General features: G+C 36.0%; 1 protein-coding gene across 1 annotated transcript in view; it reads left to right on the top strand.

Annotated features, from left to right (window-relative positions):
- Positions 1-23,088, top strand: part of atp8a1 (ATPase phospholipid transporting 8A1) — a 192,890-nt gene that overhangs the window by 146,912 nt on the left and 22,890 nt on the right. The window contains exons 28-33 of the mRNA XM_073820001.1: positions 5,316-5,390; positions 7,699-7,821; positions 14,081-14,159; positions 18,792-18,853; positions 19,169-19,225; positions 20,883-20,990. Coding sequence (XP_073676102.1) covers positions 5,316-5,390; positions 7,699-7,821; positions 14,081-14,159; positions 18,792-18,853; positions 19,169-19,225; positions 20,883-20,990 — 504 coding nt within the window. The remainder of the gene's footprint in view (positions 1-5,315; positions 5,391-7,698; positions 7,822-14,080; positions 14,160-18,791; positions 18,854-19,168; positions 19,226-20,882; positions 20,991-23,088) is intronic.

The following is a 23,088-nucleotide window of genomic DNA, read 5'->3' as shown; positions in this document are numbered from 1 at the left end:
TGAATAAAAAAAATAGAGTAATTGCGACTTTTTATTTCACAATTCTGGCTTTTGAGTTTGGATCTCATAATTCAGACTTTTTTTCTCAGAATTGCCTGATACAAACTCGCAATTTTTACTTTTTTTCTCTGAATTTTTCTCGCGATTGCGGGGAAAAAAACGTCAGAAATGGACTTCCATAGTTTTCTTTGTCCACACTGCTCTTAAATGACCCGGGGGGCTCACAAGTTCCAAAAAAAAAAGCATAAAATTACTCTGACTTGTGCACTATATTAAGGGCCCTATGAAATCCATTTTTTATTTAATTTTTAAATTTTAATTTTGTATTTTATTTTTTTCCAAATTCTGTTTTTTTTTATGTTTTAATTTTTCTGGAAGTTTTCTAGATTCTGTTTTAATGGTTAAATGAAAAAAAAAAAATTAAACAAAAAGCATGTCTAATTAATTGAAATCATGAAACTTGCACAATTTACAGCAATTTATTAAAAGTTTAACAAAAATTACAAAATTATAGCGCAATGATCTTTTTTTCATCTCAAATTGAGTTGTATTTTTACCAACCGCTGTTTTCCAATAATTTCTGTATTCCATGGTTTCATTACTTTTTAATAATCAAAAGCATCTCTGATTAATTGTTTTTCTGAAAAAATAAATTATTTTCTTTCTTTCTTTTCAGAAATACTGTTTTTACATTTTTTCTGGTAAATAAATTCAACTATATATAATATTCCTTAAAGTATTTAATAATTTTTTTATTAGTTGTACTGCCATTACATTAAGTAATTTTTTTCTGTCACTGTTTCTTCAAGTTAAGCTGAACCTTTATTTTGACAGGTTGCTAAAGAACTGAGATTTCTGATTGTACGTGATACAACGATAGTTTTTCTCAAAGAAATGGTGAAATGCTCATGAAGTGACTCTCTTAGCAGTTCTAGAGATTTTGTGTTTTTGCACTCATATGATGAGATGACAGATATGCCACGAGCGTGCTTTAGTATGTAAACAAACATGCAGGATTCACATTTAGTATTTTTGCAGCTTAATATACAGACACTAGTCCATATCACCTTTTTATTTGATTGTATGGACCTACTTTTGATTCATTCATCCAAATTTGGCAAATTCCACAACATTCCGCGTTATACAGTAAATTCTGTTTTTATGACTGGATTCCGCGATTCCGGCCACGTTTTCTGTATTGTGGAAATCATAGGGCCCTAGATATTCCAGTCCCTATATATTCCAATCCTTCTAAAACTATTTCACAATATTATTGTTTTTTTACTGTATTTTTTGAAGTAAATTCGCTTTGGTGAGCATAAACAAAAACATAAATCTCACCGGCCCAAATTTCTGAACAGTGTAGATTTCAAATTGGTAATTAAACAAAATTTAAACGGATAGCTCTCCCAAAATTTTAGTGTCACATGATCCTATGTTTTGCAGATTTTCATTCTCTCATCTTGTTTTTGATTATTACTGATTTTTTCCAGTCTTTATACCAGCTGCTGTGTGATATTATCACATTCTCCAGTTTCTAGATGACTGTGACAGAGTTGTGTGCCAGACTAGTCAAACTAATAGAGATATTAAGTGATGAACTCCATCTCCATGGCATATGGTTTAGATACACATTCTTCTCTCTTCTCCTTTTCAGTTGTGATCTTTCTCCACCCTTAAGCCCAATAACTCACATCCTTCAGTTCTTTAAATGGTTAAATCTATCTGTTTTTTTGACTCATTTTGTGTAATAGAAAGTCTGATCTGTGATCAGTTGTTTCTGCTGTGAGACACTGGGGGTTGAGTAAGGTGGGAAATAGAGTGTCTGATTTACGAGCCGTTGTAGCTGAAGTCATGGGAACTGTTGAAGTCTCTCTCTCTTTCTTACCTCCAGCACTAACGCCCTTCCTCTCTCATTCCTGCCTGGGGTTGTCTGCTGAGTAATGATGTGTTAAGCCCAGGTTGTGGCTTCGCATGACAAGATAGTGGGGCTTCTCTATGTTTAGATGTTTTGAAAACCTTGGCAGTGTGTGTTTGCTAAAGCAGGGGCTGAAATTTTCTTTGCACAGCTCTCATTGCACAGCTGTTCTTTTTGATAGTAGACTATTAATCTTTTTATCAAAATATATTGTAATCTAAAACTTTTTTTAGCTGCTGGGCGGGTCTAGATGAAAGAGAAAATGTTTCTAGAATCTTAAAATATTGAATGCAATTTTTAATAATTTATTTTTTTTTATTTTTTTATATCAATACATTGTATGGGTCAAAATTATCGATTCTTCTTTTATACCAAAAATCATTAGGGTATTAAGTACAGATCATGTTCATGTTCTAAATTTCCTACTGTAAAAAGATCAAAACTTAATTTTTTATTGGTAATATGCATTGCTAGGAACTTTTTGGACAACTTTAAAGGTGATTTTCTCAATATTTAGATTTTTTTATTTATTTATTTTTTATGCACCCTTAGATTCCGGATTTTTTCCAGATTGTCATATCCTAACAAACTTTACATCACTGGAAAGATTTTTTTTATTCAGCTTTCAGAAAATGTATAAATGTCATATCTCAATCTTATGACTGGTTCTGTGGTCCACCGTCAAATATCAAAAGTTATGTATTTTTATTTATTCAAATACATTTAATAAAATGTTGTGTTGATTTGCCTGATAAATATTTTTGTAACAGAAGAATAGTCTTATATTCTAAAAATGCACAAAAGTAGAATTTTAAATAGTGGTCTGACTTTTAGACCCCACTACGTATATGAAAAAGTGACCTAAAGCTGGCTTATTTATTCTCCAAGACTGATCTTGGAACAAACCATTTGCAGTGATCCAGTGTATGAGACTGTAGAAAGGACTGATGGGGTCAGTTCACTGCTGCTTTCATGAGAGATCGCTCTCTCTTGGGTCATTTCGAGCACTGAGAGGCCCCATAGAAAACAACAGCCATCGATCAACCTAAATTAAAATCCACTAGGAACCAGACTTAAGCGCACACAAAGTGGGGAATATATGATTAATGATGGTATATATTTACCTTTTAGTCACACATTTACGTAGTAATGTTTATCATATGGCCTGTCATTGCCCTTTTAATAAGTTACCATTTCCTTTAGGACGACTTGGGAAGCATGTAGACTACGTTCACGCTGCGAGCCTTAGTGCTTAATTCTGAGCTGATTTTTTTTTTTTGTATAGCTGCTCACATTTTTGTTTTAAATGTGGCCAGTATCAGATTTCCAGTGCGAACAGATCATGGTTCTGAACTGACCTGTATGCGAGAACAGGGTTGCCAGGTTTTCACAACAAAATCTGCCCAATTGCTTGTCAAAACGTGTCCAAAACTAGCCCAGTCATGTTTTGGGGGTAAATAGCGCATTAGTGGGGTCGCTTCAACCCACAAAATCAAAAAAAATCCTGCGGAAAATCATATAGTTTCCAGTGTGAACAGATCATGGTTCTGAACGGATTTGCATGTGCAAAGAAACTACACAAACAGTGTTGCCAGGTTTTCACAAAAAAAAAAAAAATCTGCCCAATTGCTTTTCAAAACTAGTCTAAAATTATCCCAATCATGTTCTGGGGGATAAATAGCACGTTAGTGGGATCGCTTCAACCCAGAAAGTTAAAAAAATAACCTGCAGCAACAGTGGAAAAAGTAGCTAAGTTCTGCAGGAAAACTGTGGATTTGGCAACACATGCAGCAGCGCCGTCATACAAAAGTGAACACGGAGGACATAAAGTAAGCAATGCGTTTATTTATCGTGTGATCTGTCACAGAAGCCAGCGCAATTATGCACAGGCAATATGAAAAATAAAGACAAGGATGTGAAAGAAGAGAGCAGAGTTCTGAAACTTTTATGATACAAGACCTAATTTTGCTTGTGTATATATAGTTGTCACTGTAATACTTATGAGTTCTGACTAGGGATGTAACAATATTATCAATATCGTGGAAATGCGGTATCAAAACTGTCTTGATATTATCATGGTCACATGATATGAAACGATAGGTCTTCCAGGCAAAAAGTGTTGTTTTTAAAATATATTTAAACTTCTTATTCTAACACGAAAGGTCTTTAAAGTTGTGTTTTGTGCCATTATGCTTTGGCACAGTATCTGTCAAATGAACTAAAACCAAAAGCACAAAATCCCTTCAAGTCCGTTTTTGCTGTGTGTTTCAAAGAGAAGCGTGTACTTCATTCAGGCGATCAGCTCTTGATCCGGTGTTTTCTGCGCCTCAGAACGGCTCAGTTCACAGTGAATAAATGCTGTGATCTCATTTATTTCATGTGCTGTGAGTTTAGTTCACATTTGAATATGCAACGGCCGCAGTTATTATTTGTTTGGTTTCCTAAAACACCAGTGTAAATGTAATTTAGACAGCTAAAAAGAGGGTTGAGTCCCCTTTACAGTTCAGGTAACAGTCAGTTCACTGATTTAGTTTTTGCTTAGTTAAGAACATGGGTTAGAGCTCTTAATTTAGAACTCTTAAAGTGCATTAGATTAAATTTTCTAAGAGTTTTGTTTTTAAATATTGCAATAATATTGTATTGTGGACTTCATATTATATTATTGTATCAAAAGATTTTGATATCATTACATCCACATCACTGTACTTCCACTCCACCTTTTGCAAGTGTCTTGATAAATTTGAGTATGTAAAAAAAGGGACTGCCATGAGTGCAGAATTGTGACGAATGTTGATCTAGAGCAGGGATCACCAAATCTGGACCTCGAGATCCATTTTCCTGCAGAGTTTAGCTCTTACCCTAATCAAACACACCTGAGCATGCTAATCAAGGTCTTCAGGATCATTAGAGAATCACAGGTAGGTGAGTGTGATCAGGGTTGGAGCTAAACTCTGCAGCGCATTGGACCTCCAGGGTAAGATTTGGGGAACCCTGATCTAGAGAGTCATAAAAAGTCGCATAAATTCCGATATGACTGTTTAGACTGTGGCCACGTTGCAAAATATCTGACCTGTATTGGATTTAGCACCACATATGGAAATGGCGCAAATCGGAATTGAACAGATCAGATTCCTTGTGGTTTGTGCCGTTCACACTGTCATAAGAATCTGAAGATCTGAGTCACAAGTGAGCAAAAAAAATCAGATTTAGGCCACATTTGCTTACTTACTCTTGTTTTGTTTTGTCAATGCTTTTCATTACATATACTAAAAGACTGGTATTTAAATTGTGTTTATTCTACTAATGTGTTTTACATAATGGGGTAAAATGCTAAATTCTGTTTTAAATATTCACACGGATGAGTCATTTTCCATTGCGCTGTCTTTTTGTCTTTCAGATCTGGTTTGCATTTGTGAACGGCTTCTCCGGTCAGATTCTGTTCGAGCGCTGGTGCATCGGCCTGTACAACGTGGTAAGAGTGTTTGCATTCACACATCTGTCCCGGTGCGTGATTTACTCTCCCCTCTTCATTACTGTGAGAGGGAATGTGTTAAAACGCCTCCCCTGTCGCGCTCAGGCAAGAAACTCATTAGCCGCGGCACCCCAGACGGTTCCTTTACTGCGGCCCGTGTCAGCGCCATCCTGAAAAATCTCCTTCTTATTTATGACCGCTTGTCAAGGCCATATTCCCTCCGTGCCCAGAACTATGTCCTGAATGTGCTGCAACAACAGACGCTCATGCCCCAAAGAGCTGCGTTAAACAGGTCAGCGGTGGATGATAAAGGAACAGGTTGAATCCAGACACATTTAAATACACACACATGGCCGTTTGGGTGGAGTCCTGTGAACTGGCCTGCCTTAGGGCTTGGTGATAGGAATTGATGCTGTTAATTAACATGTTTTCAACAGGAAGGAAAGTTATTCAGGGAAAAAAAAAAAAACGCTTTGGGTGAAGTGCTTTTTCCACTTTGCATAAACAATCGAAGATACGCAGTGGGAAAACTGACTAAGCCACCCGACTCGCTGATTGTCCCCAGAAATTATTTCTTTACGCCTCAACAAAGAGCGAAATTTGAACACGGCTTCCCATCAGCCCTGTGTAATGGATCATTGGCGTTGTGAGGCCAGTAACAACTCAGCCCGCTGGATTCTCTCTTTATCTGCGAGAGGAGGAATTCCAGCGCGTCAGAGGGGGTCCGTTGGATGCAACGGGCCGAAACCACCCCTGAATGGAAAAGCCCAGCCGACCATGTCAGCCACAGCCAGGCAGCTCCAGCTGGGCCAGTGAGAGACACTTACGGCTGACCCCGCAAACCTCTCTGGACCATAATACCACCCCTCTCGCTTTCAACAGCTGCTGCACCAAGAAACGTTAGAGCACCGCAGAAAAAAACTGAAATCATCCAGGAGATTTGCTAACAAGCTGCAGGCAGTGGCAGATGTTCGTTTGGAATAATTTTTGCACACGGGGGGAGAGTGCAAATATGATAAATGCCAGAAAGTTGCATGCTCATTGAGCTGCACCAAGCAAGCGAATGAAAACAGCAGATGAGGGGAGCACGTCTGGTGCTCAGGCTAGGAAGTAGTAGTTTAGACTACTATGTATTTTTAGGTAGTGATTTATTTTTAGCTGTCTTCTTTCTCTCTAGTGTTTATTTGGTTTACATAGAAGTTTATCATATCATGTTATCACAAAGTAGCTTCTGTAATGAGAAATAGAATGATATCTTGGAATAATATCCTAGGATAATATCTAGCTGTGGGGCCCAAATATCTGAAACTACGCTACCAGTCAAAAGTTTTTGAACAGTTACATTTTCAGTGTTTTTTGTTTGTTTGTTTATTTTGTTTTTTTAAAGAAGTCTCTTCCGCTCACCAAGCATGCATTTATTTGATCCAAAGCACAGTAAAAAACAGTGAAATTTTGAAATATTTTCTATTTGAATATTTTTTTAAATGCAATTTATTCCTGTGATTTCAAAGCCGGATTTTTAGCATCATTACTCCAGTCACATGATCCTTCAGAAATCATTGTAATATTCTGATTTGCTGCTCAAAAAACTTTATTATGTTGAAAACAACTGAGTAGAAGTTTTTTTCAGTTTTTTTTTTTGATGAATATAAAGTTCAGAATAACAGCATTTACCTGAAATATAAATCTTTTGTAACATTATAAATGTCTTCATCACTTTTGATCAATTTAAAGCATCCTTGCTAAATAAAAGTATTTATTTCTATCATTTCCCCCCCCTCCCAAAAAAAAATTATACAGACTGCAAGCTTTTAAATGGTATAGTGTATAATGTGTTTCAAAGTGTGAAAGTGTTTCATTTCTTTGAATCTTTCTATTCATCGAAAAATGTACTCAACTGTTTTAAATATTGATAATAATAAAAATATTTCTTCAACAGCAAATCAGCATATTAGAATGATTTCTGAAGGATCATGTGACACTGAAAACTGAAGTTATGATACTGAAAAAATTAGCTTTGATCACAGGAATAAATTCCATTTTAAAATATATTCAAATAGAAAGCAGTTATTTTAAATAGTAAACATATTTCACTATATAACTGCTTTTTCTGTATTTTGGAATCAAATAAATGCAGACTTGGTGAGCAGAAGAGACTTTTGACTGGTAGTGTATTTGTGAAGTACTAGTACTTCGGTTGTGCATTTTTATAATTTAGTATAATTTTTCATTCTAAATTATATTATCTGCATAACAGTTAAATTCTCTCAGATTTTTGTTTTACCTTTTTCGTTTGTGTGTTTCTTAGATCTTCACAGCTTTGCCTCCTCTGACTCTGGGCATCTTCGAGCGCTCCTGCAGGAAAGAGAACATGCTCAAATACCCTGAACTCTACAAAACCTCCCAGAATGCAATGGGCTTCAACACTAAGGTAAATACACTCAAACATACAGCTATAAATCTAAGTTGAGCTGAATCTCCATCAGTGTTTGCACTGAAAAGATTAACAGCCCACTGATGTAAATAGCAGATGAAATGCATATTTCCTTTTCTAATGTCTTAAAATTTCTTCAAACGTGTGCCGTAAGGTAATTAACCTCTTGTAAATAAATGTATAAATAATGAACTATTGATTTAGTGAATTTCCACTGATGATGATGATGACCCTATAGACAGGTCATGCTGTGTACACTTTACTGACCTGTGTGTGGTGAACAGTTTGGCACCCAGGCCTAAAAACCCCACTGAACAAACAGATCCTGTTACTACTCTCCACACCGTAAAAAAGCGGGTCAACAGCAGGACCCTGTTGGTTTAGCCGTCCATTAAACTGTCCCTCTCTGTCAGCCTTTCTGCTTATCTATGATGTCTTTGAGTGTTCATCTCCCTTTTTAGAAGATCATAAACTCTCTTAAGCCAGTGCAAATGTGAAGCTTTGGCCACAGTGTTTAATATGTTTACAAATAAAGACACTCCTAATTTAGTCTTAATAGAGTCTATAATATATGAATGTTTAAAGTAAGTTTTTTTTTTTTGACTAAAAATCCTACTGTTTGTATAAACATTTACTTGATCTTTTAAAGCATTATTTAAAATTATAATGTTTGTCTAGTTTATCTTAAATTATAAGGACATAGACCTAATTTGAAGACACTTCTAGATATGTCCTAGTAAAATTATAATAGTTGTTCTTTGTGAAATTCCTTCTTGGCTTGTCTATTGTCAGTGTCTATATAGCACACTATAAGTATATTTCCATCCGCTGTAGGTGTCTGTGAAAGCTGGCTTTGCGTCTCTCTGTGTTAATAAAGCTGTCTCGTCTCTCACCCCGGCGTGTCTGCGCTAGTGTCACCTCGCGGCCCTGCTCCACAGGCGTGGAGACCCATTTACCACCACACTGACACGGATTACAGACAACACAACCCCTGGGGTCAGGAGGGAGAGAGAGGGAGAGACAGATTTACTAGCCATTTGTAACACAAACACCATAATTCTTACTTCAATTGCTCAATGCAAAAAAAAGAAGACTATAATATGCAATGTCGTTCCAAACCTGTAAGACCTTCGTTCATCTTTGTAACACAAATTAAGATTTTTTTGATGAAATAAAAGAGCTTTCTGACCCTGTATACACAGCAACGCAACTGACGCGTTCGAGGCCCAGAAAGGTAGTAAAATGCACGCTGTACATAAAACAGTCTTTATCGACAGAGAGGATGACTTGCAAATTTTTGCCCAGCCTTACTTTTTTGAACTAGAATATCCAGACGATGAGAGAGATGGACATTCTATGTCAGAACACTGGCACGACATGCATGCTTTTTGTGGTTTTCTTTGTGCATAAACAGTATTCTCATAGCTTTATATAAATAAGATCGAACCACTGATGTCACAGAGACTATTTTATCTATTTTCTTACTACCTTTCTGGGTCTTGAACGTGTCATTTGCATTGCTGTCTAGTATGCAGGATCAGAGAGCTCTTGGATTTCGTCAAAAATATCTTAATTTGTGTTGCAAAGATGAATGAAGGTCTTACAGGTTTGGAACGAGATGAGGGTGAATAATTGATGATAGAATTTTCATCTTTGGGTGAAAATCTTTAAGCCTAAAAGTATAGAAATACAGAAGAATAATTAGTAACAAAACAGTATCTTGTTGGAAAAAGGCAAATTATATAATAATGCTTTGTCTCTGTACAACAGAATGATTAGAATCAAAGATTTGCTTGGAAAAAAGAAGCAAAGACAGAGTTAGAAAAAAATATAGAGGAAGGACTTTACATCTGTGAAATAGGGTTGTCTGATTTGTTTGTTTTAAAGAATTGGATGAACTGATTCACAAAACCAGTCTAAAACATTCTATTAACAAACCTGAATGAAATTGACTGGAATAAATTTTAGTACTGTTCAATGTAAATTAAAATTAATGAAAGTTAGTAGCTGCCAGGGCATTACTCTATAGTTACTAAGGTTGTTCTAAGTGTTTTTAGAACGTTGCTATGTGCTCACTGGCCTGTTCTGGGTGGTTGCTTAGGGTTATATATTGCTAATAGACTTTCTTTATTATTTTCTTTGTAATGGAATAATGAGAACGAGAGACTTTCTTAGGGGAGAAGCAGAGGAAAGAGAAAAGTGATAGGTTTGTCAGTGAAATAACGGTGTCTGATTTATAAACTAATCATTCTTTTAAAGGGATAGTTCACCCAAAAATGAAAATTTTGTCATTAATTACTCACCCTCATGTTGTTCCAAACCCATAAGACCTTTGTTCATCTTGTGAACACAATTTAAGATTTTTTTTGATGAAATCCAAGCTTTCTGACCCTGCATAAACAGCAATACAACTGACACATTCAAGGCCCAGAAAGGTAGTAAGGGCATTGTTAAAATAGTCTGTGACATTAGTAATGTTATGAAGCTATGAGAATACTTTTTGTGCGCTAAAAAAAATGAGTTTATTCAACAATTCTCTTCAGTGTCAGTCTCCGCCACCATTCAGAGTACCGCCAGCTGTACATGTGCTTCTACACGTCATCTGTGTACAGAACAGACACTTTATTTGTAAATAAAGTCTGTAGAAGCAGAGAGAGAAAGATTGTGTATTAGATCGGGGAGAAAGAAAGAGTGTGAAATATTTAGGTCTTTACCCACCATGTCCCCTTTCACATTTAATTACATAGCTTTCACACTAAAGTCTCCCTAATAACGACAAAGCCCCTTGTAGACCCCAGGATAGCGGTTATTACACTCATTCAGCACGCTGCAGCCTCCATCCCTCCCTCCTTCTGCCTCTTTCTCTCTTTCATTCTGTCCCTTTCTGGCTTTATTTGTAGCCCAACATAGTTGGAGAAGGCTTATTAGAGCGTCTGGCAATCGTTGGCACAAAATAAAGTTTATCCTTTCATGCTAGTTTAAGCAATTAAGCTGTCACACAGAGTGCAGTGCTTTGCCTCAAGCAGGACAGACCAGGCCATTCACACCTACATTCTTAGCAACCTGCTTAGAAACGGAGGAGTTCGGGGCCTCCCTGTGACAAATGATTATGAACATTTATTGATTTCATTAGCATTCATTGCAGGACTGTGTGTGTGAAGGACCAGGCGAGGATGAGAACAGGTCGTTTCATGTGGTACTTGGATCATGTTTTGGGTCCTTGCCAAGTGTTTTAACGTGTTGCTATGCAGCTCCTCAGATGTTCTGAATGGTTTCTAGGTCTAAAAAAAAAACACCCCCTGATATCTTATCCTTAGGTATGACTTAAGTCCTCAAGTTTTTTAAAAGTAAGTCTGGGGTTTTTTTTGTGTGTGTGTAATTTCAAAGAATAGGAGGGGTGTGCCATAGTGCCCTTCTGTGGTGTGTTTTGTGGGTGTAGGATGAGTCGGTTGTCTGAGGGCCGGAGCCCTGAGCTTTGTTTTGCTTTGCCGATAGCGGAGGTGAGAGGGTCAGGGCAGAAAGGCCGAGAGGTCGTACAGGGCCTCTGTGAAACAACACAGAACAAGACAATCTCAGGGTATTCTTCTTTTCTCTCGCTCTCTCATTCTCCTCTCATTTCTCTGCATCCCATCCCCCTTAAGAGATTTCATGGCTGCTGCACGGTTGGATTTAGAAAAAACTTGTGGGAGTTGTATTGGGTGAAACATGAACAGATTCAGGGTCATTTATAGATTCTAGCCTTTTGATTCAGATTCCAGCATTGGAATGTTAGATTCGTTATTGGGGTCAGTAATGTTTTATTTTATTTTTTAAATGCATTTATCCAAGTAGGATGCATTAAATTATTTAAAAGTGAAAATTAAAGGTGGAGTGATGGGTACTAAAATACACAGCTTTGCCATAATAGTAATAAATTACATTTAAAAATATATTAAAATAGAAAACAGTTATAACAGTTTTAAATTGTAGTAATGATTCACAATATTACCATACCAACCCCAAACTTTTGAACAAAAGTGTGTGTGTGTGTGTGATAATTTAATCATTTTCATGACTTGTAAGCGTTCACATACGTTCACAGCCCTTTTCATTTAACATTTGTTGTAAAATACACTACCAGTCAAAAGTTCGTGAACAGTAAGATTTTTAATGTTTTTTTTAAAGTCTCTTCTGCTCAGCAAGCCTGCATCTATTTCATCCAAAGTACAGCAAAAACAGTAGAATTTTGAAATATTTGTACTATTTAAAATAACTGTTTTCTGTTGGAATATATTTTAAAATGTAATTTATTCCTTTTATTATTATGATCAATATTTAAAACAGCTGAATAATTTTTTTTCAGGATTATTTGATGAATAGAAAGATCCAAAGATCAGCATTTATCTGAAATAAAAAGCTTTTGTGACATTACACACTATATCATTCAAAAGCTTGGAGTCAAATTATTATTTTTGGGAAGATAAATTATAGAAATTAATACTCCTGTTCAGGAGGATTCTTTAAACTAATCATAAATACATTTTGATGAGAACGTATTACAAAAGATTTCTATTTTAGATAAACGCTGTTCTTCTAAATGTTCTATTCATCAAAGGAACCTAAAAAAATTCTACTCAGCTTTTTTTTTTTCTCAAAATAATAACAATAAATGTTTTTGAGCAGCAAATCAGAATATTAGAATTATTTTTGAAGGATCACGTGTGTCATGTGAGTAATGATGCTAAAAATTCAGCTTTGAAATCACAGGAATAAATTACATTTTTAAATATATCAAAGTAGAAAACAGTTATTTTGAATAGTAAAAATATTTAAAATTTTTACTGTTTTTGCTGTACTTTGGATCAAAAGCAGAAGAGACTTCTTTAAAAAACAATTAAAATCTTACTGTTCAGAAACTTTTGACTGGTAATGAATTTAAAACTATTTTTAAAAGGAAATTCAATTTGTGTTGATAATTGAATAAAGAATTGAAGTCTTTTCCCTCATGTGATACTGTTATATGAATTTATTGCAATTACATTTTTATTGACAGAAATAATATCGGTTTTGAGGGAAAATAACAGAAGCTGATGCAAATTATAATATTCTGAATAAAATCCGAGAGCTTTCTCACCCTGCATAGACAGCAACGCAACTATCATTATTTGAATTTTCGCACAAAAGCATTCTCATAGCTTCATAACGTTACGGTTGAACCACTGACGTCACATTGGAATGACATGAGGGTGAGTAATTGATGACAGAATTTTAATTTTTAGGTGAATTGTCCCTTTAAGCTTGTTTGAATTGAATGTCTCATTAAAAAGAACCAGTTCTAAAGAGTGATTCATTCACAAAATCGACACTCCAAATCTGGTTCATTCCAATAACATTTCTGTTCACATGGAGAAATTTGTGTTTATTTATTTTAGTGAATTAATTTCAAATAATTTGACCTTGTAATGCTGTTGACTGCCTCTCAGCACAAATATTATGCTGTTTTGCTTATAAATATAGAAATGATCTGTTGTGTCTGTGGGCAGTGAACAGTCTCACAAACTTTGCAAAGGTGAAAAGAGCAACACCAAGGGGGGAAAAAACGGGGTTTGGAAACTGGACCTGTGACGGGCCTGATTTCATTTCACGGCTGTTTCATGCTACATCGCCCATTAGTGTTTTGATTGGCCATGTCCGTGCATAATGTAAATTCAAAACAAGGCGGTTTTGGAGGAGGATATTTGTTTAAATGGCACATCCAAAGTCCACATGCCCATGTATACAGTCGCAGACACTCAAAGACTTCATGCCGTACCTGTGTAAGCGATAGTTTTTCCATGCTCCCAAATAACCACGCACTGTAGCGACAGACTCATACATCTTAATTTCTTAAACTTGTCTGTGTTTGTACTAAAAGTATCCATGAAGGATTTGGGCTTTTTTCACAAGTCACAAAGGAACGATTGGGGAAATTCGATGAGGCAACTAACTGCAGGGAAAAGAGAAGGGATGGCGGAAAAACAGCCCTTACTGACATCTCTCATATAGTTGGAGAGCCTCCACTCTCCCTCTTTCTTGCTCTCCCCTCACTCACAGGATATACAAAGTGTCTGTCAGCGGGGTGGCCATTGAGCTGGGAGGCCTGACAAACCTTCCACTTAGCCTAGCGCTGAGAACGCACAAAGGCCCCGGGTCAGGGGTCAGCGGCAGGGTTAGGGTGGCCATCGTCTTTCTCATGCTTCTCTTTTTTTCCCTCCTCCCCTCCTCCACTCTGCTGCAGGTCTTCTGGGCTCATTGTCTGAACGGCCTGTTTCACTCAGTCATCCTCTTCTGGTTTCCCCTCAAGGCCTTCCAGCACGGTAAGCACACATACACACGCTCTCTCACACTACTTTTAGTTTTGTTTTTTGAGGTCAGTGGGTGTCATATTGAAAGACGGGTCTGCTCTCGCTTCAGCTTAATTGCTTCTCTTTGGCCACCATGAATATCTCAAGATCGCTCACTCATGTACACGCACACGTCCACACACTCTCTCTTTTTCTCCATTTCCGCATACTTAAAGCAATAGTTCATGCAAAAGTGAAAACTGTCGTAATTAATCATGCAGTTCCAATCTTCTATGTGGACTGTGGCTGTCAAGCTTCAAAAGATATATAGTTGCACCATAAAAGCATCATAAAAATAGTCTATACGGCTTGTGTAGTACACTACCAGTCAAAAGTTTTGGAACAGTAAGATTTTTAATGTTGAAAGAAGTCTCTTCTGCTCACCAAGCCTGCATTTATTTGATCCAAAGTACAGCCAAAACAGTAACATTTTGAAAGATTTTTACTATTTAAAATAACTATTTATAAATATTTTAAAATGTAATTTATTCCTGTGGTCAAAGCTACGTTTTTCAGCATCATTACTCCAGTCTTTAGTGTCATGATCCTTCAGAAATCATTCTAATATGCTGATTTTATTATTATTGATATTTAAAACAGTTGAGTACTTTTTTTCAGGATTCTTGGATTAATATAAAGACTCAAATAGCAGCATTTATCTGAAATAAAAAGCTTTTTTTTTAATAATTTATAGAAATTAATACTTTTATTTAAGAAGAAAGCTTTAAATAGATCAAAAGTGAAGTGATGATAAAGACATTTGACAAAGTTACAAAATAATTCTATTTCAGATAAATGAACTTTTGAACTTTCCATTCAACAAACTACTCCGCTCTTTTCAAAATAATATAATGTTTTTTTTAAACAGCAGCTAATTAGAATATTAGAATGATTTCTGAAAGATCATGTGACTGGATTAATGATGCTAAAAATTCAGCTTTGAAATCACAGGAATAAATTACATTTTAAAATATTCACATAGAAAACTATGGAAGCCCGTTTCCGCCACTGAATAAAAAATAAAAAAATGGTTATTGCAACTTTTTTTTTCTCAGAACTGAGATATAAACTCACAATTGCGAGTTATAAAGTCAGAATTGCGCGATATAAAGTCGCAATTCTGAGAAATTAAGTCGCAATTGCATGATATAAACTCGCCAGAGTCAGAATTGTGTGACATGAACTCACATGATCAGTTTTTATAATTCGCAATTGTGTGTTTTTATATCACAGTTCTGAAAAAAAGTCAGAATGGCGAGTTTATATGATGCAATTCTGAGGAAAAAAAGTCAGAATTGCTAGATGTAAACTCGCAATTGCAAGAAAAAAAAAGGGACTGAATTGTGAGATAAAAAGTCGCAATTACCTTTTTTATTTTTTACTCAGTGGCGGAAACAGGCTTCCATACAAAAAAAAATTAAATAGTAAAAATATTTCAAAATTTTACAGTTTTTCTGTACCTTGACTGGTAGTGTATATTCCAAATCTTCTTAAGCCATATGATGTCTTTGTGTGACTAAATTGGCCTAATTTTAATTTAATAATTCAGTGGTAATCCCTCACTGGTAATAATTGTAAACAGATTATTCCAATTAAAGTTAGATTTAAAAATGCATACATTCATACAGGTTTTGTGAACATGATCCACGGATTAAAAACGATTCAACTCAAAATGACTCACTCACAAATCACGGTTTCTAACTGTTTGCAAATTTGAGTAAAAACGGCAAAATGGCTTTTTCTTACCCACACTTTTTTAGGTGTTTCTTTGTCATTTTCTAGCTTGACAGTAAATTATGAAACAATTTTCATTCTTAGGTTAACGTTGTGGTGTAATTTGATAAATTGCTCTATAGTCTATAAGTTGAACTTTACATGTATTTGTGTAAGTGTAAGCATGTACAAAGGAGTGTGTCAAGTGTGTGTGTGTGTGTGTGTGTGTGTGTGTGTCAGCACAAATATCTGGCTGACTGCAGGACCACACAGTCTGAATCAGACCTGCTTTTTAAACAAAGCACTGGAGACTCTCTCTGACTGACAGCCTGTCAGCACCACACACACACACTCAAACACACACACCTTCCTGATCCACATGTGGTGTCCGTTGTGTTTCGCCGTGCCAGAGCGCTGATGGTTTTGGATCATCCGCTCTCACTTACAATCGTAGAATGACTAATACTCCTCCACCAAACCACACTGCCATGTGTGCACTTTTTGTGTATGGCTTTCCCACATTTAAGCAACTTTTGCTATTTAATCAGAGATGTTTGCTGAAGCAATTAGTACAAGCCAATAGCTATCATCCTGTAAAGTCAAGAAAACCCAGATTGTCTCTACGGTCAATTAATCCTCAATGATTTGGGGAGATCGCTTTTCCAAACTACTCTGTACAGCTGTCAACAGCTCCTTTTACACCCACCGTTACCTTTTATTCATATGGCCATTGGAGCACAGGTGTGTCATAAGAGGAGGATAAGTTTGTTACAAATTTGTAGGTGTAGATTAAACGGGCATAAAAGCTTTTTTGGCCTTTTGCCACTTTCTTTAGCATGAGAAATGGGAAGAAAAGGTAGAAATCTGTAAAGAGGTCAGATATGAACTTGTATAACCCACATGAGCACCAGAGCTCATCTAGGCCATGACTCTGACCTTAACAGGACATTCTAGAGAATGTTTTACACTCTTTACACATTTTTACAATTTCAGTGTATATATTCAATATTAAATACAGTTTACGCTCTGTCAAAAAATATAAGATTATGAGATTAGAGTCATAATATTTTAAGAATAAAGTGAAAACTACGAGAATAAAGTCAAAGTGTTTCAAAAATAAAGTAAAATATTTTGAGAATAAAGTCAAAATTACGAGAATTAATTCGTAGCAATTACGAGAATAAAGTTATAATATTTTGAGAGTATATTCTATCCGTTTGTGCTTACAAATTGCCCGGATTGTGAGCACCAGGAGATATTCCAAAGTCTCAACTTTCAAAATCTGTCAGTTTTATAGTGATGTACAAACAGTATGTCTATTATAATAATGTGTTCTTATGCTCTTTAATGTGGCTTGACAGAACGCTGTATTCGCCTCAGTTTAAGCAGCATGTGAATCAGTCATCTTTCCGATTACAGTGAGACATTTGTTTCATTAAATTAGACTATACTTTTTTTGTGTTTTTTGTTTTATTCCTTCTGATTTTCCATATAGTTCTATAAAAAATACATTTATAATTTGTATTTAGTGATAAAACTGACAGAATTTGAAAGCTGAGCTGTGTTTTATTAAAAGCAACAAAGCACAAAATTATTGCAATTACTGGATGGCTGGCACTCTACAAATAATGAATAGAAGACGTTAAATATTATTTCCAATCATTTACTGTATTATACCTTGAATGAAACTGCTTGGGAATAGTCACTTATATACCTCAGAAAAGGCAACAGTATAACTCATGTTGATGAGTTAGAGTCAACTTTGACCTTTCAAACGTTTTATTTTTGTTTTTAATTAAATACTGTGAGGAATAAAATAGTGGATGCCACAGAAGTTTTTGCAGAGTAGGTGGTGGAATTTTCACAAAGAAAACAGTATAATTTAATGAAACAAATTTCTCCCTGTAATCAAAAAGATGATTGATTCTTATGAATACCGTGATCTGTCCTGCCACATTAAAGAGCTTAAAAAACACATTATTGCAAGACACATTGTTTGTATTTTGCTATAAAACTGACAGATTTTGAGACTTTGTCTCTGCTTTCAAAAAAAAGCACAAAGCTTATTGCTATAATTGGGTGGCTGACGCACTACATGGACCTAATGAATGCAATCGAAGATGTGAAATATTATTCCCAAGCATACTGTCCCTGCAAGTATAACACATTGTATCATTCCGGTGGCCTGACAACTTCTTCTGGTGCTCCCAATCTGGGCCATTTGCACGCAGAATATGCTCTTAAAATATTATAACTTTAATTGCTACGAATTAATTCTCGTAATTTCAACCTTATTCTCGTAATATTTTGACTTTATTCTCGTAAATTTGACTTTATTCTTAAAATAATGACTTTAATCTCCAAATCTTTTTTATTTTTATTTTAATGTGGCACTACAAAGCCGTTGTATAAAAGGGATATTTTACGCAAAAATGAAAATTCTGTCATTACTTACCCTCATGTGACATCAGTGGTTCAACCTTAATCTTCTGAAACTACGAGAATACTTTTTGTGCGTAAAGTAAAAAAAAAAAAACTTTAATGAAAATGTACAATGTCCTACTACATGGTAGTTGCGATGCTGTCTATGCAGGGTCAGAAAGCATTTGGATTTCAAAAAAATGTCTTAATTTGTGTTTTGAAGATGAACAAAGGTTTAATGGGTTTGGAACAACATGAGGGTGAGTAATTAATGACAGAATGTGTGTAAACCATGTAAACAGTGCTTTTCTGGTATTCCTGTCTGTTTAAATGTGAGCATTAGAGCCCTCTTAAGCTTAACATCTTAATGGAATATCTAGAAGTGTCCCACTGACCTGTGTTTGCATGTACATGTGTGTGTTAGCATGTGATCCTTCACTCTAAAAGCCTTCTTGTTGATTCTCCCCACAGATACCGTCTTTGGAAACGGAAAGACACCAGACTATCTCCTCTTAGGCAACATGGTTTATACAGTAAGTGCATTTGGGCCCTCAGATCCTCACAAAGCGGCTCTGTGTCCTCCCCGTCGCCTGACACTTTGTCCCGGTTGTCCTGCTGTGTAATGTTCCTTCTGTGCCGAGTCTGGCCTCGCTGAGGATTTTCGCTCCCTTTTTTGCCAACTTTTTAAACACGGAATTGAAAATGAAGCTGATCTGCTCTGTTTCAAACTGCACTTCAAACAGAAACTGTTTGGAAGTTCCTGTCTCTCATTAGATCTTACATCTTTACAATCTAATCTGTTTATGTGTACATGCAATCTCAGATAAGAACCTGTCTCCCTCTCACAGTTTGTGGTGATCACGGTGTGTCTGAAGGCTGGGCTGGAGACGTCGTCCTGGACCATGGTGAGCGTTTGGATGACTCTTTCCATCCCTCTCTCTTTTCTCTCCCATTTCACTGTGTCCTCCCATTTCCTTTTGACTTTATTGTCCCTCTATCAGTAGAAACACGCTCCTCCACCCCCCCTCACTCCGTTTACCCTTTTCTTCTGCCGCTGATGTCATGGAAAAGTTCAGAGCATTCAAAGATGATGTCATGGTTGCATCGCTAATCAAAGCACTTATTCACATATGCAATTATAGCGCAGTGTTGCTTAAATTCTATAACTTTTAGAAATTGTACTACTGTTATGGTGCTTACAAGCCAAATACTCAGCATTTAAAATGTAATCAACAGTTATGTCAGTAGCTATGTTTCTATCACCCTGTTTTTATGCGAATTTTGAAGTATCGCATCAGAAACGAGTGATGGAAATGCCAATATTTAAAAAAAAATCTCTTAATTCACAAAAAAGTTATGCTCACTTGAGGTGGCTTTTAAATTTTGTGAAAAAAGGTTTAATGCAAATAATTGGAGATGGAAATGCATTTTGCAAATAAATTCCTCCATGCGCAGCGAGAAAGTCATGTGACTGCGCTATGGCACGAACCAGCGGACCGATCTTATTGCACAGCATCTGAAATGTTATGGTCATTCTGAAATGTCTGAGCAAAGTCTGTCATCAAAGTATTTCTGTATAATTGCCTCTCAGAAAGCAGTGACTGCACTTATTGTGACTTTTGTGTTTTTTTGTTTTGTTTTTTTTTTGTCTGAGGCGCAAGTAATGTATTATAGATGAAAATTATTATTTTCAGTGGCTTCTCCTACTTTTCCTAGTGATATCTGGTGCCAGTTTATCAGAAAGTGATGATTTTGTTCTTTTTGACTCGTTGGTTGGAAATTGTCTTTATTTGCAAATGTTTTATGCGTTATTCCAATTCAAAAGTTAATTTTGCAACTTTATATGTAAACCCGACTATTACAATTTCATCAAAATGCGGTGACTTTTTAAAAAAATAACTTTTAAAATTAAATGTAATAATTCAGAAGTCTGGGGTAATGACTGCTACAAAATACATTTGAAAATATAAAACTGTTCTTTTAATTTGTAATAGTATTTCTTACCCTATTACAACACTATTGCTATATTTTGAAATAAATGCAACCTTGGTGATCATAAGAAATGTCTTTCAAAAACATTCAAATCTTAATTATTCTAAATTTTTAACTATTAGTGTGTGTATGCTACTGTATATATTTAAGACATAATATAATTTGATCACATGCATGTTAAAAATGTCTTTTTCACTGCACTGTATTTTCCAAGTATAATTTTCACAAAATCACATGATGCTTGCTTGTGTGGTTTTGGAACATTCACATGTGGTTCCAATGTTTCACATGTGCAAATTTCAAGCCTCAAATGCTTGATGATCATGTGATTAAACAAAAACACATGGGTGTAACATACTCCCATATGTGCACACTTGTGATTTAACATGTGTTCATGTAAAATTCATGTGTGTTAAGGGTTGTTGTTATGTATGTCACTAGTCTAAAATTACAATACATCTTTCAGATGAGGTTTTGTGCTGTTTGACTGTCAGGCTGCCAGAATTATCAGCAGAATGACGTCTCTCCTCAACTCACTGTCTGTTTTCTCTAATCTTTTCTGGCTTATAGTTCAGCCACATTGCCATCTGGGGCAGCATTGGATTGTGGGTAGTCTTCTTTGGCATCTATTCCTCACTATGGCCTCTGATTCCTCTGGCCCCGGATATGTCAGGAGAGGTAAGACATACAGTACAAGCAACAGAAACAGTTTCTGAGTTAAAGGATTCGTTCACTCCTGATAATTTAATCACCCCCATGTCATCCACATGTTCAAGTCTTTCTTTCTTCAGCTCCACATGATCCCAGCCGAGGAATAAGGGTCTTATTTAACAAAACAAACAGTCAATTTCTAAAATCTTATAAAAAATGTATATGCTTTGTAACCACAAATGCTCGTCTTGCACTAGCTCTGTGATGCATTACGTAATCACATTGGAAAGGTCACATGTGGTTAGTTCTTCGTCTGTGTACTTTGGTTCAAAATCACCCGACATCGTTGTTTTATCTTTTTTTGTAAAGGGCGTTTGACTTTCTTTGCACGCTCGCTTTGTAAACACTGGGTGGGTACTTCCATCTATGTCACATGTTTCCAAGGATCAGCATTTGTGGTTAAAAAGTATATACATTTTTGTTTTTTAGAAAATGACCAGTCGTTTCACTAGATATGGCTGGGATCGTATTCTTCTGCAGTGTAAACGTAGCCATAGAATGCTTTCTGAAGGATCATGTGACACTGGGGACTGGAACAATGGCTTCTAAAAATTCAGCTTTGCATCAGAGAATTAAAATAAATTTTAAAATTTTAATGCTCTAAATTGTAATCATATTTTGCAAATTACTGTTTTTCAGTGTTTTGATAATAAATGCAGCCTTGCTGAGCATCAGACATTTAAAAACATTTTTTTTTTATGTTTATATTTTAATTTTTTTGGAATTAATTAATTATTTATTTATTTACTTAGATTTCATGAACTTTTTAAGTAACTTTATGAACCATCCCCTTCACCTAGCCATCTTTTTTTCAGCAAATTTGTTCTCAAACTATACTAAGCTAAAAACACACACTTCCCATCCTCATGCCTGGGGCTCTGGATGTGTCAGGTGATATAAAACACACACAGACCACCCTTTTTCTCGCCTGGGGCTCGAGACTATCTTTGCTATAATCTGAGCATTAAGAGTTTGTGTGTGTTCATTAGGAGGCTGGAAACTCTACACCTCCATACGGCCTCGGGGCACCACAGGTCTCTGCTCTTTTCTCACCTCATAATCTCCTAATGGAGCCTAATAGGCCCTATTTGTGTCACCTGTGAAGAAGAGCAATTTAAAAACATCTACAACTGCTTGTGTGAGCAGAGTCCTGGTTCCAGATAGATAATATACTTGTGTGTGTACTAGTTTTGTATGGTTTTAATCAAAGATAATACAAGCTCATTTATTTTTGTTGTTTTGCTATTTATTGATACACTGTCTGGAGACTAATAGTAGAACACTCTGTTCGCACACATTGTTGGCGGTTGTGAAAATACTCTCAAAAGCAATCCAAGGTTTTTATCCCAGCATCTGGGGTTGTGTAACAGTAGCCTGTTCATCTCATGTGTGTCCTGCACACCCATCCTGAATGGCCAGTCAAGTGGGCTCTTTTATCAGCTTTTTCCCCTCTACATGTAGGGTAGTAGAGTAGATCAGACCCCAGAGGCTCAGGGTAACCCAATGCCAAGGGGAACCATAGCAACGGCACTACATCAGAGCACGGGGACGCCTGAGCGAGACCGCACCTGAACACACCTGAACTCTGGGCCACCTCACACCAATCTCTGACTGCTGCCACAGCTGCCTGAAGGGCTAAGAAAGGGAAAAACGGTTATGATCAAAAGAGTTAAAAGACATGCCACACCATTAAATCTATTTAAATTAATTGCACTTGAACATATCACACTTACAGTTGTGCATCATTATTTTGACATTTTCCAGGTACTCCAAGGCACTTCAGAATAATAACATGGTAGGTATTCTTTTGAAGTGCCTTGAATACAATGAAAATACCACAGCATATGAATATGTTATTGGTTGGTAAGATTTTGTAATGCTTTTAAAAGAAGTCTGTAGTTTAATTTATTTGATCAAAAATATGTAATTGACATGTAATCAAACATTTTAATTTATTCCTGTGATGGCAAAGCTGAATTTTCAACAGGCATTACTCCAGTCTTCATTGTCACATGATCCTGCAGAAATCATTCTAATATGCTGATTTGGTGCCCAAAAACATTTC

The sequence above is a fragment of the Garra rufa genome, chromosome 16, assembly GCF_049309525.1.
Source record: "Garra rufa chromosome 16, GarRuf1.0, whole genome shotgun sequence".
Lineage (NCBI taxonomy): Eukaryota > Metazoa > Chordata > Actinopteri > Cypriniformes > Cyprinidae > Garra > Garra rufa.
The sequence above is the reverse complement of the archived record's forward strand: the minus strand, read 5'-3'. Positions and strand labels throughout refer to the sequence as shown.